The 17,122-nt window shown below is 41.7% G+C and overlaps 1 protein-coding gene and 1 pseudogene across 2 annotated transcripts in view; both read left to right on the plus strand.

Moving 5' to 3' along the window:
• Positions 1 to 2,005: 2,005 nt before the first annotated feature.
• On the plus strand, positions 2,006 to 4,324 carry LOC123841989 (methyltransferase-like protein 22; annotated as a pseudogene).
• Positions 4,325 to 13,112: 8,788 nt separating this feature from the next.
• The window catches only part of DNAJC1 (DnaJ heat shock protein family (Hsp40) member C1), a 226,858-nt gene continuing 222,848 nt past the window's right edge, over positions 13,113 to 17,122 (plus strand). The window contains exon 1 of one of the 2 annotated variants that reach the window (XR_010411688.1): positions 13,113 to 13,573. Coding sequence is in view for 1 of the 2 variants with exons in the window: in XM_064591985.1 (XP_064448055.1) it covers positions 13,364 to 13,573 (210 nt within the window). In the remaining variant the exon portion in view is untranslated. The remainder of the gene's footprint in view (positions 13,574 to 17,122) is intronic. The other variant, XM_064591985.1, reaches the window with a different exon arrangement.

Raw genomic sequence — 17,122 nt, forward strand, 5'->3', positions numbered from 1 at the left:
GAAGAACCTCCATACTGTTTTCCAGAGTGGAACAGCCTCATCTTTTAACACTGTGACATGGGCATTATGGTTCCAGCATGTGAATTTGGCGCAGACACAAACATTCAGATCATAGTGGGAGGCTTAAACAGGACAGTGAGTATAAAGCACTTAGTGAAACTTTCTCTTTCTCTTCCTCTCGCCCTTTGAGGCCAAAGACACAGATGGAACTGATGTCCTGACTCCTCTTGTCTATATTACTTCTTTGGCACTTACCATCTACTGCTTTATGCTGTTTGTCATCTTTTTATATGTATCCATATTATCTTCCTTATCAAATTATAAATTCTCCAAGGGCTGAGAGCTTGTCTTTTTCTTATTTTTCCTTCTCTCATGATTGTGGCAAGTCATAATACGATGCCTTCTATATAGTAAATGCTTAGGCAATATTTACCTTTTAATTGTTGACATAATGAAATTCTTCATTGCCTCATTTCCAGTATCTTGAGAACTGATGTTTCATTTATTTTATGTGTTTTTTTCAGCTCTTTTCCCACTTTGATTTTAAAACAGCTGACATTTTAAAATAGCCAACAAGAAAGTAATGAAGACATCACTACTTCCTAGAAGATCATCTGAGTGTATTTCAACCAATGTCTCTATAAAGAGTAGAAAAATAAATAACCGGCCAGGGTTGCCAGATAAGATACCCAATTAAATTTGAATGCCAGATAAACAATAGGTAATTTTTTAGTTTAAGTATGTCCCATGCAATATTTGTTGTTTATGTGACACTCAAATTTAATTAGGTATCTTGTATTTTTATTTGATAGATCTGGCAACGCTACTGTGAAGACTTTAATTTTTTTTTAATTGTGAACAAGCATTATTCTCTCTGGAAACGAGAATATTCCCATGTGCTTAAAACTGTGTTTTTGTGTCAAAGGTGTACAGCTTGAGACCTTATGAAACAAGCCTTAACTATCACTGTGATCCTACATGGAAAAGATAGGTAATGAAAAACTAATGAAGGGTAACATTAACTAAAATATCAACACCCATTGCTTTGAATATAAATGAAAGCAGTGATGTTTCTGTGAAATACAGTCCTGTACTAAATGAAAGCATTGGTTGGGCTTCAAAGTCTTTTATAGTAAGTGTATAAAATTACTGTAGTATTTGCATATCTCAGTCTTCCTGGAAATACTGTTGCTCTGTATGTTGAAAACGTGGCTTAGAACTTACAGGAAAAAGCTTGAAAAAATTTGAATTATCTGTGGCATGTCCTACTGCAACTGAGGAGAACATAAGTAAAACCGTACCTCTCAGCTGCATTTGAATTATTCAAGAGGTAAATGAGGATTTTTATGTAACCAAAGAACTTTTGGACATAGTCATCATTTTGGCACCACATTACAATCTGATTTGTTTTTAAAAATCATGTATAGTTTAGGGGCACCTGGGTGGCTCAGTAGGTTAAGCATCTGACGCTTGGTTTCGTTTCGGCTCAGGTCATGATCTTAGGGTTGAGAGAGAACCCCGCATCGATCTTCGTGGTCAGTGTGGAGTCTGATTCTCTCTCCTTCTCCCTCTGCCCTTCCTGCTTGTGCTCTCTCTCTTTCAAATCAATAAATGAATCTTAAAAAAAATAAATAAACGTCACAGATAGTTTACTATATAGTAATCAAAATGAATAAGTGTAACTACAAATGGTATGCCTGAGGAGTCACTTACCTCAGACTTGTTACACAAGCAAATAATGCAACCAATGATTTGTATTGATACAGCATGTAGGTCAATTCATCACATCCTCCACCATGAACCACTTGGTTCTACATGATGAAACACGAAGCATGTAATAGAAGTGGCAGCTTACCCTGAGAGCTGGATACTCTTCTATGGTTCGAACGTGGACAATTTTCCAGTTTACTTAATTGTTTTGTCTTATGAATCTGATCCATAATATCATTAGAAAAGGAAAGGTGTTTTTCTTTTAAAATTCAACAATATTTATTGAAAGCCTAATATGGGCTATGCACTTTTTGGAGAAATGAACAAGAGAGACAAAGTTCTGCTCTCATGGAGCCTGCATTTTAGTGAGTAGAGTCATATAATAAACAAATAATGAATAAACAAGGAAACAACTAAGAGTGGTAAGTGCTAGGCAGAAAATTAAATAGGGTGGTGATTTGAAAGAGAGCAACTGGGTCACCTTTTAGGTCAACTGGATGCCTTTTTAGCTTAGGAGATTGAAATAAGCCTATCAAAGGTGGTCAAATTTCAGTGCAGAACTGAATGGAGGGAAGAAACCAGCCATATGAAGATCTGGAAGAAGAGCAAGGGGAGTGCGAAGGCCCTATGATGGGATGAGCTTGGTGTGCTCTGAAGGAAGACCCGTGTGGTGAGAGGGAGGATGATGGTATGAGGTGAGGCTGCACACGGGCCAGACTATGAAGGACTTTAAAAACCAGAAATGTGTTCTAAGTATCATGGGAAATCATGAGACTTTTCTTTTTTTTTATAGACTTCTTTTTTAATTATTATTATGTTATGTTAATCACCATACATTATATCATTAGTTTTTGATGTAGTGTTCCATGATTCACTGTTTGCGTATAACACCCAGTGCTCCATGCAGAACGTGCCCTCTTTAATACCCATCACCAGGCTAACCCATCCTCCCACCCCCCTCCCCTCTAGAACCCTCAGTTTGTTTTTCAGAGTCCATCGTCTCTCATGGTTCGTCTCCCCCTCCAATTTCCCCCCCTTCATTCTTCCCCTCCTGCCATGAGACTTTTCAATCAAAAATGAATAAATAGGACTCGGCTGGACTCCATCCTGCAGCCCGTGGCAGGTGCTGCTGTCCCACGATTCACGAGGAACCCGGCCATGGTGGCTGGCCCCCACCCCAGCTATGGATGAGGTCACCTTCAAAAGTGACACTGTGCTCTCAGATGTCCACCTCTACACCCGAACCACAGGCACCTCATGGTGTGGCTGAATGGCATGGGGCAGCCCGTTTTCCTGTCCCAGTTCAAGCTTCTGTGGAACCTAGACTCTCAGACAGACTCAGGGGTTGAGGGTGGCCGTCATGCCATGGGTCCTGCAGAGGAAATGTCTCCCTCTGGGCCGGGCAGTGCCAGACCCCCTCTGGGGAGTGGCTGCAGGAGTGACGCCACCAGCCAGGAGGGGGTGGGAACTCGGCTGGACGAGGACAGAGATTTGGACGTCGAGAGGAGACCACGGGCGGCTTCAGACCCCGGGCCAGCGGGGCCCCCGAGAGACAAGGTACAGCCCACAATTATAACGCAGGAGGAAGACGACCCCCTGGCCAACGAAGCACGAGAGAGCAGCCCCCAGGATATCATCAGAATAGAACACACCATGGCCACCCCCCTGGAGGATGTTGGCAAGCAGGTGTGGCGGGGTGCCCTGCTCCTGGCTGACTACATCCCGTTCCAATGGGACCTCTTCCAGGGGCGCACCGTGCTGGAGCTCGGGGCGGGCACGGGGCTGGCCAGCATCATGGCAGCCACCGTGGCGCGTACCGTTCACTGCACAGATGTCTTGGCCATGTGCCAGCGAAACAATGTCCTCAGCGGCCACCTGACTGCTGCTGGAGGTGGTGTAGTTAAGGTCAAAGAACTGGACTGGCTCAAAGACGACCTGTGCGCAGACCCGGAGGTCCCCTTCAGCGGGTCGCAGGAGGACGTCTCTGACCTGTACAGCCAACACCACCATCCTGCTCGCGGCCCAAGTGGTCTACGACGATGACCTAACCGACGCTCTGTTTAAAACGCTGTCCCGCCTCATTCACAAACTGAAAAACGCCTGCACGGCCATTCTGTCTGTGGAGAAGAGGCTGAACTTCACGCTCAGACACCGGGACGTCACGTGTGAAGCCTACGACACTTCGCTCCTGGCTGCAGCGGCTGGAGAGGCTTGCGGCCGGCCGGCTGCGCTTCGCGGTGGAGCCGGTGGAGGCCTCCTTCCCACAGCTCCTTGTCTAGGAGCGCATCCAGCCGCTGGAGCTCTGGAAGATCTTTGTGGAACCGGTAATGTGACCCATCGCATCCACAAGCACGGCTTCTCGACTGTTCTTAGAATGCGTTGCTAATAAAATGGAAAGCTCATTAAAAAAAAAAGAATAAATAAATATCATGAAAGAAAACTAAGCAATGGATAAAACATTTTAATAATCAACCTTCAAATTATTGTAGCATGAAGTATGTATTGTACCAAGATTTTCCCCCCAACTGAAGAATATTATTACTATCTACTTATTGAGAGAAATACAATGTACAACAATGTGTTGAAAGCTGGTTTAACATTTTGCAATAAAATGAAGGTCTGATTCTAATTTCAATTTATGTAGATGCTTAATTTTAATGGATATCATAAGTGAGCATATTCCTTACAAAGAGACATAGGTCCCCAAAATGAAGTATATAGTTGGTTCTGCTACTAAGTCATAACTTGTTTTGCAATTCCATTCAGCAATTATGCAAAGGTTTTTGCTAAAATTTAGATTAGCAATTTTCTATCCTTGCTGATGTCAAAATAATTGTTCTTACAAACAAATCAAAAAGCGAAGGGTTTTTATATTTTTAACAAATGGATTTTAAGTCCATTGAAAATTTTCATTTGGAAGATTTAAAATGAGTTGTTAAGAATTTAGATAAGTTAATTTGAATTAGCGATACAAATAATTTTTGGCAAAAGAAAAAAATAATATTTGTATAATGATGGTAAAATTTCCAAACCCCCATTTCCATGCTTCTTTTGTAGTCTGAGCTCCTTTCTTGGTCATTGTTAAAGTATTGCTTTTACCTTTAAGAGATTCTGTATGTGTTTTAAAATATTTTTAGGAAGTGCTAGATAGCATACTATGGACAAACACTTGCCATTAAAAAAAAAGATCAGAAAATTTGGCCCAAGGCCAGGTGCTGTCAGAACACAACCACGGGAGGCTGGTTGAAGCCAGTGTGAGACTGGTCACTTGGCTGAGGTTAGTGTGAGTTGGAGAGGGTTTGAAGAGATGCACCACGGTGTCTAACACAGGTTGTAATATATCAGAGTAAAAACCTTAGCCTTTGAGCAGTTAGTTGCTGGGCACAGATGGAGGACACTCAGTGAGAAAGAGGAGCTGATTTTGTCAATTCACAGTAAAACAAGTTAAAAATAAAAAAGCAAATCGACAACAGTAAAAAGAACACTTTATCTCCAAATGTCCCTTGATCACTAATATAAAAGGGCTGGATCACAGAATATTCTTTAGTGTGTCTCTAAATAGACCCTTAATGCGGACTTCTTGCAACTTCTCTTTCTCCTTCAGTTTGCTTTCAGTATTTATTTCAATATGGTTTCATCTGGACAAAAATGTTCTTTAGGTGAACCCACGGTGGTGTCTGGTCCAATTCTGCACCCCCTGGAGACAGCCCTGGTGGTAAGGGCTGACAGTGCAGATAAGGACCAGGCGTAGGGTGAGCAACTGAGGGAAGGGAAAGTAGCAGATCTTGCCAGACCACTGCAGTGTCTTCATTCTACTCCAGGCCTAATTTGAAATAGTGGCATCATTATAATTGATTCAGGGAAATGTGGTCTCAGCAGGTACTTAGGAGCAGGAAGAGGGCAGAGAAAACAAGCCAAGAGAAATAAAATGTGGTTTTTTCCCATACCACAGATACCTTGATTTCAAAATTCTCAGTTTTGCTTCCATTACCCCAATTTTTACCAAGTTGCAAGTCAGAAATAATCAAATATCCTGAAACTTCAGAACACAGGATTTATGCATATTGGGCCACATTTTCTACCTCTTACCAATAATTTACTGTATTGGTGATTTTGTTATTGTCTGTTAGTTAGCCACAGCTTTGGTATTCACCAAGTAAGTGCAGTGATACCAAGTTCTCAAAAGAGATCATTTCAATTGATGTGCTTATCAATTATTAATATCATTTCACAGTTATAAAATTAACAAATGGCAAAGTATTAAAATAAAAGTCAATAAACCCGATTTTAGACGGAGGTAAAAACCTGAGTACAATTAATCACACTAAGTTAACAAAAAAGCAGAGCCAAAAGACATGCTTAGGAAACCATTGGTTAAAAGATAGCATGTGCTGGGGCGCCTGGGTGGCTCAGTTGGTTAAAAGTCTGCCTTGGGCTCGGGTTGATCCCAGGGTCCTGGGATGGAGCCCCACCTCAGGCTCCCTGCTCAGAGGGGAGCCTGCTTTCCCCTCTCCCTCTGCACACCCTCCCCCCACTTGTGCTCACACAGTCTCTCTCTCTCTCTCTCAAATATAAATTTAAAAAAAAATAGCATGCGCTAAACACAATTTAAAGGCCAGCATAGACAAGGTTAGATCAATATTTCAGAAGTTCAATTTCTATTTCTCTTCCTCATGTGCAAGTGTATGAAAGGAGAGGGAAAGGGGAAGCAGAAATTTCTGCCACAAAAAATGATAGTAAGCGAATGGGTACCTGGTTATTGGCAACTTGTACCATTTCCTCTTTTATAAACACAATTCTTCTCAAATTTATAAATTTCGGTTAGAATCTGTATCTCTTAATTTGAAGCTACTGAAATCCTAACAACAGTAACAGAAACTATGTTCATGCAGGTAATTTCTTTAGAATGTTAAAAATAACCTTTGCCTGTAAAACTGTTCTTTGCCCCCTGGTGGTGAAATTATTATTATTCAAGTTTTTAAAAGTTAAACGAGTCTAATTATGGGGTCTTGGCACTAGGAATCTTTCTGTGGTGGGTAAAATAATAGAGAATTATATATTGGAAGTAGGGAGAGATGAAGCTGAGCCATAGGCGTGGTAAAAGAATTTAAATTTCCCATAGCCTACCATTGGGAGCTAAGTTTTCCTTAATCTATCTCTATTTGTTTCCATGTTGAACATATTGCTAATTCAGTATTATTTTAAAATTCTGCCTCCTCTTCATAAATTAAATAATAGGCATTTCTGAGGCATGGAATTTCTATGGGTAAACTAATGCCTTAGTTGTGGCCTGTTGACTGAGGTGAACAGCAACTTTGTACTGTTTTTTCCTTTGTATTCCAATTTGGCATCACAAACAATATTAGGACTCTGTGGCAGAATGCCAAAACCAGGCTGTTCAGCCTGAAAGAGTAGATGATGAAGGGGTCTGTTAAAATTTTCTTTTGCACACTAATTGGAGCCTTTGTATATGAGGAAAATACAATGATGGCTGTGCTGCAGCTGAATTGAGGAGTCAGTAGGAGAGAATTTATTTCCTCCTTGGTTGGCTAAAGGAAAAAGGAGAAAAACTCGTTTTCAAATTATAAGAAGTGATTCAAGTGAGTTACTGGAAACCTTTGAAAAAATCAGTGATAATCTTCAAATTGTAGAAGGTGAGAGAAGAAAGAAATTTTAACAGGGATTGTGTTGTGACATGTTGAAGTCTATGTAAAGTGGAAAACCTCATTATCTGAAAATACAAGGCTACTTCAGGGTAAGACAATGACCGGTGACTATTTAGTGACTAAATCATTGAATGTGAATATTTCCCCTTCCTTTTGTTCGACAGGGTCACATGCTTTTAATTAGGTATCTATTGTACAACCCTAAGCCGGATTTAGCCCCAAAATCGTGAATAACGTTTTATAGAGTTGGAACAAAAAAATTAAACTGGCTTTGAGAACCAGTCATTATTTTGTAAAGACAGTCTCCCACCATCTTGGGCAAGCCAGTGATTGGATAAACTTCTGGTGAAGTGGGCAATCACCGCCTAAGTTTAGTGACAAATGACTTAAAGATAACATTTTTTTAAAGATTTTATTTATTTATTTATTTATTTATTTATTTATTTGAGAGAGACAGTGCATGAAGAGAGGGGCAGAGGGGGACAGAGAGGGACAAGCAGACTCAGCACTGAGCTCAGAGCTCAACACGGGGCTTGATCTCACAACCCCGAGATCACGACCTCAGCCAAATCCAAGAGTCAACACTCAACCAACTGAGCCACCCAGGCACCCCTAAAGATTACATTTAAACATTTAAGAATAGATAAGATAAGATTTATTTTGGAACCTTTAATACAAGGTAGATGGAGACTTCCCATAAAATAATAGTAACATTTAAATTGTAACTACTATATATCAGGCACTATCTCACTGAATTCCCACAAGGACCTTATGATTTTGGAAGTATTATTCTCTTTTTTACAGATGAAGAAGCTGAAGGATAGGGCTCAGTCAAAAGGAGATCCGGGTGGTAGAGCCAGGATTCAAATTTAATCAGACTGGCTCTAGAATCTGTGCTCTTATACACTATGAGAAATGAAAACCATGTGTCAACATGTTAGAAATATATTTATTATTTACAACATGAAGAAATCTGTATTTATGAGGACCTTACAAATGATTAAAATTGAATACTGCAATAACGAAGAAACTACTTTCCAAAGGGGTGCTTCCCCCAAATAATATTTTCCTAAACTTTGTCAGTTCAGTATAAGTTTGTGAATGGTGTTTGGATAAATAAAATTACTGAGTGATAATGTTCCATTAAAGAACATCTTTATCTTAGAACTTTAGGTCCTATATTTGAGAAATAGTTACAATGGAGCAAAAGAGAAAATTTCAAGATTTAATGAGAGCCAGACATTTCTAAATCATAGGATGAATAGGCCTAACCACTAAATGGCAATTTTAGAAGAGGTTTGGATTTTTACTATAATAGGTATTGTATTCAATTCTGTTGGTATAGTTAAGTCTGATCTTACCCAAAGTGAGGAATGATGGCTTCTTTATTTTTTTTTTAAGATTTTATCTATCATTTGATGGAGAGAGAGAGAGCACAAGTACCTGCTGAGCAGAAACCCCAATGCGGGGCTCGATTCCATGACCCTGGGATCATGACCTGAGCCAAAGGCAGACGCTTAACCGACTGAGCCACCCAGGTGCCTACAGATGGCTTCTTTGAACCTCTTTGAGTCCTACTGGTCTATGAAATTACCAGCGCTCTTTCACAATCACTCCCAGAAAGTAGGGGTCATTATGATGTTCAAGTTCATCTATAATAAGATCATCACATAACCTCTATGTGGAAGACCCATCCAACAACCTAGATCCTCTCTGCTTTCCTCATTGCCAATGGCAAATTCTTATAAGACATCTTAGCCACACACACACACACACACACACACACACACACACAAGACAGCTTAGCCACACACTATCATGGTTATATCTTGAACCTTGTCAACACCAGAACCTACAAACTAACGAAATTTTTAAAAATTATTTGTATATGAACTAATATGCACCCCACTCACTTGCATGAATGCCATATTGAAAACAATTAGGTGTCATTGAGACCCTCACTCTGGGTTTACTTTGTGGTTATTTATGTACCCCCTTATGTTGAACATTCAACTCATGAATTTTCTGTCTTCCTAAGACATTTAAGCCTACAAATGTTTAATCTTTAAAGTTACTGCCTTCACTTGGTGGGAATGCAAGCTAGTGCAGCCACTCTGGAAAACAGTATGGAGGTTCCTCAAAAAGCTGAAAATAGAGCTACCATATGACCCAGCAATTGCTCTACTGGGTATTTACCCCAAAGATACAAAGGTAGGGATCCAAAGGGGTATGTGCACCCCGATGTTTATAGCAGCAATGTCCACAATAGCCAAACAATGGAAAGAGCCAGGATGTCCATCGACAAATGAATGGATAAAGAAGATGTGGTATGTATATATATATATATATATATATATATATATATATATATACACACACACACACACACACACACAATGGAACATTATGCAGCCATCAAAAAGAATGAAATCTTGCCATTTGCAATGATGTGGATGGAACTGGAGGGTATTATGCTGAGCAAAATAAGTCAATCAGAGAAAGACATGTATCATATGACCTCACTGATATGAGGAATTCTTAATCTCAGGAAACAAACTGAGGGTTGCTGGAGTGGTGGGGGGTGGGAGGGATGGGGTGGCTGGGTGATGGACATTGGGAAGGGTATGTACTATGGTGAGTGCTGTGAATTGTGTAAGACTGTTGAATCACAGATCTGTACCTCTGAAACAATACATTATATGTTAAAAAAAAGAAGAGAGCAGGAAGGGAAAAATGAAGGGATGGGAATTCAGAGGGGGAGACGAACCATGAGAGACTATGGACTCTGAAAAACAAACTGAGGGTTCTAAAGGGGAGGGGTGGGGGGATGGGTTAGCCTGGTGATGGGTATTAAAGAGGGCATGCTCTGCATGGAGCACTGGGTGTTATGCACAAACAATGAATCATGGAACACTACATCAAAAACTAATGATGTAATGTATGGTGATTAACATAACATAAAAAAAAGATGATTACTTTCATCTTATTTAAATGTTTTACTCATTGAATAAACACTAAGTTAAATGAGATATTTGGGGAAGATGCGTTTCACCTTAAGAAAAATGACATGCCAAAAAGCAAGCTAAAAAAATTGTACTGGGAGAAATGGTGGGAGATTTTCACAGTGTTGGGTTCACTAATTGAATGCTAGCATGTGCTGGCCATTGTGCTTGGTACTGGGGATACACAGAAAAGGTGATACCCCTTGCTATGGACTAAATGTATTTCCCCATAATTCATGTGTTGAAGCCCTAACCCCCAATGTGATGGTATTGGGAGATGGGGCCTTTGGGAGATAATTAGGTTTAGACTAGGTCATCATGGTGGAGCTCCCATTGTGGGATTAGTGCCCTTATAAAAGGAAACACAGATCTTCATAGACCTCTCTCACTTTCTCTCTCTTTCTCCCTCTCCCTCCCTTCCTCCCTCCCTGTCCTGCCTTGTAAGGGTACTAGAAGAAGGCAGCTGTCTGCAACCAGGAAGAGGGCTCTCACCAGAACCCTACCATGCTGGCACTCAGGTTTCAGACTTCCCAGCCTCCAGAACTGTGGGAAATACATGTCTGTTGTTTAAGCTACCAGATCCAGGCCTCGGAGAAATGCGTTTTTTGTCGCTCACGCCCACTGAGAAGCTGTACGTTTATTTACACAGATTAAGACACATGGAATCACGTGTGTACCTGGAGCATCCCAAGTATAAATTTCCCTGGAAACGTCTACCTTCTTACTCTCCTAGCCCCATATTGAAAACAAGAGCTTATCTTGAGACTGATTTGATTATGGCTTCTCTTACATACATTTCATTATACTGTCAGCATAAAGATATAGGAGGAATTGAACCCACGGCCTGAAAGGGGGAATATCTAGTGAGTAGTCTGGAGTGTCCTTTATGACAGAGGTGAAGCAGAAATGGAATTCGGACCAACAAAAAATGTATACTTCTCAATAAGATTTATAGGCATAATACCATAAAATAGGCAGCTTGGTAGAATGAATAATGGTGACTCAATCATGGTCTTAAGGGAAGTGCAATTTATCCACCTTAGCCCATTTCCAATTGGGGTTCCTTTCCCAATTGAGATGTTTTTAAAAAGACATATAGGCTTAGAACCTCCTTTCTCTATCTTTTTTTTTTTTTTTAAGACTTTATTTATTTATTTGACAGAGAAAGACACAGTGAGAGAGGGAACACAAGCAGGGGGAGTGGGAGAGGGAGAAGCAGGCTTTCCACCGAGCAGGGAGCCTGATGTTGAGCTCGATCCCAGGACCCTGGGATCATGACCTGAGCCGAAGGCAGACGCTTAACGACTGAGCCACCCAGGCGCCCCTCCTTTCTCTTTCTATAAGCTACCTAGTCTATAGTATTTTGTTGTAGCAGCCCTAGCAGATAAAGACCCCTTGCTCTTGTATCCTTGAAAGGTAAGCCTCAGGATCAAATTAAAATGTGATGAATTCGGGCGCCTGGGTGGCTCAGTCGTTGAGCGTCTGCCTTCGGCTCAGGTCATGAACCCAGGGTCCTGGGATCAAGCCCCGCATCGGGCTCCCTGCTCAGCGGGAAGCCTGCTTCTCCCTCTCCCACTCCCCCTGCCTGTGTTCCTGCTCTCGCTATGTCTCTCTCTGTCAAATAAATAAATAAAATCTTTAAAAAAAAAATAAATAAATAAATAAAATGTGATGAATTCAAGCATATACATTTTAAAGCAAGGTATTCTTGCATTCATGACTATTTAAAAATATTTTTAAGTTCTATAATAACAAAAGGATTTCTTAAGATTCTTCCTAGATACTGTTTTTCTAACCTTTATCAAATATAATATATACTTACTATAAGATTTTATCAAATATAATATATACTTACTATAAAATTTTCAAAACTGGGCGAGCACCCTGAGTTATACAAGCATATGTTCCCTTCTACTTCCTCGACAAGAGTAGGGAGTCAGGGAGGAGAAGTGTGAGAAGCCTGAGAAGAAAATAAAGTTTATGCAAGAGAAAGCAATAGTGGTAGAGGAAAAAATTAAAACATACTGAACAGAAGCAATGTAAAACTAGGAGGTAAGACATTAGTGGGAAAGAGAAAGGAGGTTCTAAGCCTATATGTCTTTTTAAAAACATCTCAATTGGGAAAGGAACCCCAATTGGAAATGGGCTAAGGTGGATAAATTGCACTTCCCTTAAGACCATGATTGAGTCACCATTATTCATTCTACCAAGCTGCCTATTTTATGGTATTATGCCTATAAATCTTATTGAGAAGTATACATTTTTTGTTGGTCCGAATTCCATTTCTGCTTCACCTCTGTCATAAAGGACACTCCAGACTACTCACTAGATATTCCCCCTTTCAGGCCGTGGGTTCAATTCCTCCTATATCTTTATGCTGACAGTATAATGAAATGTATGTAAGAGAAGCCATAATCAAATCAGTCTCAAGATAAGCTCTTGTTTTCAATATGGGGCTAGGAGAGTAAGAAGGTAGACGTTTCCAGGGAAATTTATACTTGGGATGCTCCAGGTACACACGTGATTCCATGTGTCTTAATCTGTGTAAATAAACGTACAGCTTCTCAGTGGGCGCGAGCGACAAAAAACGCACTTCTCCGAGGCCCGGATCTGGGGCGCCCAGCCTCCCTACTTCCGGCCCCGCCCACCCTCCCGCGGTTGCTAGGAGACGTGATGTCACCGGAAGCGAGGCCTGGGATAGGCTGAGGCGAGGGAAGCCTCTCCCCCTCCGCAACCTCAGCGCCCGGCGCTGGCTTCACAGCTGTTTGTAGGCCTGGGGGTGAGGGTCTGCGGAAGGGAGAGCCGGCTGCGGCCCCGCCCGCCCACCCGCCACGGCGTTCGCCCGCTCCTGCGGTCTTTGCCTTCCGGTGCGGCTGCCCGTGCTTCTGACTGACAGGCACTGTCCCCGCAGCCCACGCTGCCCGCCACGTCCCCGGTCTCGGCCGACGGCACAGCGTGGCGAGTGACCTTTCCGAGCCCAGCGCGATGACGGCTACCTGCTCCCGTCTGGCCCGGCTGCCTCGGCGCCGCTGGCGTCGGCTAGTGCCGTTCCCGCCGCCGCCGCGGCCACTGCTGTTGCTGCTGCTACTGGCGGCCCTAGGGCCGGCACACGGCTGGGAGAGCGGAGACCTCGAGTTATTTGACTTGGTGGAGGAGGTGCAGCTCAACTTCTACCAGTTCCTCGGGGTGCAGCAGGTAAGCGGGGCCGCCGGCCCGCGCGAGGGCTGCGCCTGCTTCGGCGACTCCGGGGCAGAAACGTGCAGGTCGGGGCAGAAAGGAGGGGGTGGGGCGGGCTTTGACCCTGTTTCCTCCGAGGGAGCCGGGCACCGCGGCCAGCACTGGGTCATCCTGGGCTCTGGCTGCCCTCCTCACCCGGGCCCACCGGGGGCTCTTTGTAACCCCAGCCGCAGAATTTGTCCCCCTACCCCCGCTCCTCACCGCCGTGCTCCTCTTCTCAAGTTCCGGTCTCAGTGACAGGTTGGACGGTGCCACCAGCCTGGGGTGGTGATACCTTCTCTTACCTCTGCCATTCTCGGGGAGATCCTTCCACCCAGCTGTGTTGGAGGAAGAAGGAAGAGTGGACCTTTACACCTTTCCTTTCCTGCCCTCTGAATGTGGAAAGAATAGTCATGGCTCCCCTAAATTTTCACCTACCCGGTTACACTTACTATTTTAGTTGCTTTCTTGCCTCTTCTTTCCCGGGAGATAGGAATGCGTTTTCGTCAGCGTCTGTGTTGCAGAAGTTTTTCTTGCACTGTACTTTGGACTTTTTAGCCTGTTGGATAGGGGTTCGTATCAGAGTTTTGAAATCTGGAGGATCTTGAAGGCTCCACCGAGGTGGTCCTGGAATTAGAAGAGAAGGAGCTTATTAAGTGTTCTGGGCATCGGAGGCACTTGGGGTGCTACAGGAAGAGAAGCCCAACCAGTAGCTCCCAATCGTTTTCTTTCTTTTTGTTTTCATTTCTTTTCCTCTCCTTTTTTAGCTTGAGGCTGACTTGTAAAGTCCGTTTGTTGCTCTTTATCCAGTCTCTATCTGAAACCTACTGCCAAGGAGATGGCATTTCACTGATTTAAAGATTATGGGGTCAAAGACTTAGAATTTCGCACGATCAGATTGAGCCCTTCAAAAAATGCTTCGAATAGTTATGTGGGTAAAAAAAAAAAAATTAAGGTTTACCAACAATTGTCATCCTAGACAAGATATGAATATGATATGTCATTCATGACTAGGTATGAAATGTACATTTTCCGCCTATAGGTTATCATAAATTTGTATGAACTCTTGAGTTTAACACTAAATGGAAATTTACATTCAGTGAAAACTGATGGAATATAAAACTGCTTTTGCCCCGGCACCATGATTTTAACAATTTCATATTTGTAAGAGTTATAAAGTGTAAGCATGTCACACTTAAGATTCTTACATGCAATTATGATATGTCTATATTCATTATCTTCACCTGGTGCCACTTCCTTCTCATGGAGACAGAATATACCTCATTTTCAGAGTGAATGATGCTACAATATGTGTAAAAATCATTAGTGAAAATATAACTCTGAAGACTTTTAAGAATACCTTTAATATCAAGAATACTTTTTAGAATTTATCATGATTAAACTCTACCTAGAGAGAGTTTTTTTAAGATTTATTTATTTATTCATTTATTTATTTGAGAGAGACAGAGAACACAGGGAGGGGCAGAGGGAGAGGGAGAAGCAGACTCCCCGCTGAGCAGGGAGCCCGATGCGGGACTCGATCCCAGGACCCTGGGATCATGACCTGAGCCGGAGGCAGGCAGACGCTTAACCTCCTGAGCCACCCAGGGCCCCTAGGGAAACTCTTAATACATAACCTGACCAGAGATCTTCAAGATGCTTTCCAGTTACTCATGGAAAATTAAGGTCTTTTAAAAGAATACAGAAATTTAGTAACAGTAGTTTAAAATTTAGTTTATATAATCTAGCTTGCATGTGAACCCTCATAAAATTTTCTTTTATAATTCCATGCAGTTTAATTTCAGACTTAATTAGGCAGTATGAATACCAGAGTACTTAACTGTATGAGCAAGGATGGGAAAATAAAGAAGCATAGATAATCGAGAAGATTCTATGTCAAGATAGAATTTGAAAAGAAGGATCCTGAAAATTGTTTTAATCTGTGTTTCTCTACTTAGCAGTGTTGAAATTGGAAGGAATGCCAGAAGAAATTTTATCCTACCTAAGCAGAGACACTGATTGGAACAATTTCTTTACATTATATTGAACCTTAACTTTCTTGAAAGACTTTCAGGGGACCAGAAATTTGGTAGAGACAAATGCAGCCTCTTTTTAGTTCTTAATGTGTAATTTTCAGGCCATAGCCAATCAGTCTTTTGGTGACTTACCAGACATGAGGGACCAGGACAAAGTAGATAGGTTACTCAGAGTTGTAACCTGGCTCTCTGCACTCATCAGTTTTGTTGTTAATTCAACAGAAATTTATTTGGTGCCTGCTAAATTTTAAGCACTGGGAATTGGCTGGTATACAAAACAAAACCCCCTAGCCTCATGAAACTCACATTTTAGTAGGGGGAATTAATTGGAAACAACCAAACAAGTAAATATAAATGTCAGGTGGTCAGAAAAGGCTTCTGAAGGAAGTAAGGGCGTGAGTCATGTTGACAAGTTGGGGAAGAGCATTCAAGAGAGGCAAACAGCAAATGCTAAGGCCTTGAGGCAAGAACTTGCGTAATGTTGGAGGAATAGTGAGGCACCTAGTACGGCTAAAGCAGGGTGAACCAGGGGGACAGTAACATGAGATGAGATCAGAGTCATGGACTTTGGTTATTACAAATAAGTAAGTTGGGGATCCATGTTGGGGGGTTGACTGAAGAGGTACGTGATTTGACTTAAATTTCAGAATGATTATTGTGTTGAGGATGGTCTGTATGTATGTCATTAGTTACTTAGTGGGATAATTGTGATGTAGAATGTAGAGTGGATCCGGTCAAATTCTAGATTTAATTGGAACAAAGAGTTGACAGAGTTTTACTGATTGTTTGAATGTGGGATATGAAGGGGAAAAAGTTGAGGATAATTCTAAAGCTTTTGGCCTCAGTAATTAAATACTTGTCTAATTGCAGTTGCTACTACTGAGATGGAGAAGCCTAGTATAGAAGCAGGTCTGGTTTGGGGAAAATCAGAAATTTGGTTTGGGTCATGCTAAATTTAATGTTAAACATTCAAGTGGATCTGGCATATAGAGAGTTGGTTATGTAAGTCTGGAGTTATAAGGGGAGAGGTTTGAGCTGTAGATATAAATTTGGGAGTCGTTGGCACTTAGAAGGCAATTTGAAGCCACAAAATTGGGTAAGTTCACCAGGGAGAGTAAAGGTAAGAGAGAAAAACAGAGGTCTGGAAGGTAAGCCATGGGCATTCCAAACTTTAAGAGTCAGAGAGATGGGGGAGAACCAGCAAAGGAAATGGAGAAGGAACAGCCAGTGAAGCAGGGGGCAAACCAAGAAAAAGATGATTTCTTTCAAGTCAAGAAAGTAGTGGATATTCTTTCCTTGTTGAAGATTTGCCCATATTGTTGTGGGTTCATTTCTGGGTTTTCTATTCTGTTCCATTGACCTATGTGTCTATTTTTGTGCCAGTACCATACTGTCTTGATTACTACGGCTTTGTAATATAACTTGAAGTACGGAATTGTGATGCCTCCAGCCTTGCTTTTCTTTTTCAAGTTTGCTTTGGCTATTCAGGGTT

This window comes from Mirounga angustirostris, unplaced genomic scaffold (assembly GCF_029215605.1).
Source record: "Mirounga angustirostris isolate CCGP_5_RB_7025 unplaced genomic scaffold, mMirAng1.0.hap1 SCAF_5, whole genome shotgun sequence".
Taxonomy (NCBI): Eukaryota; Metazoa; Chordata; class Mammalia; order Carnivora; family Phocidae; genus Mirounga; species Mirounga angustirostris.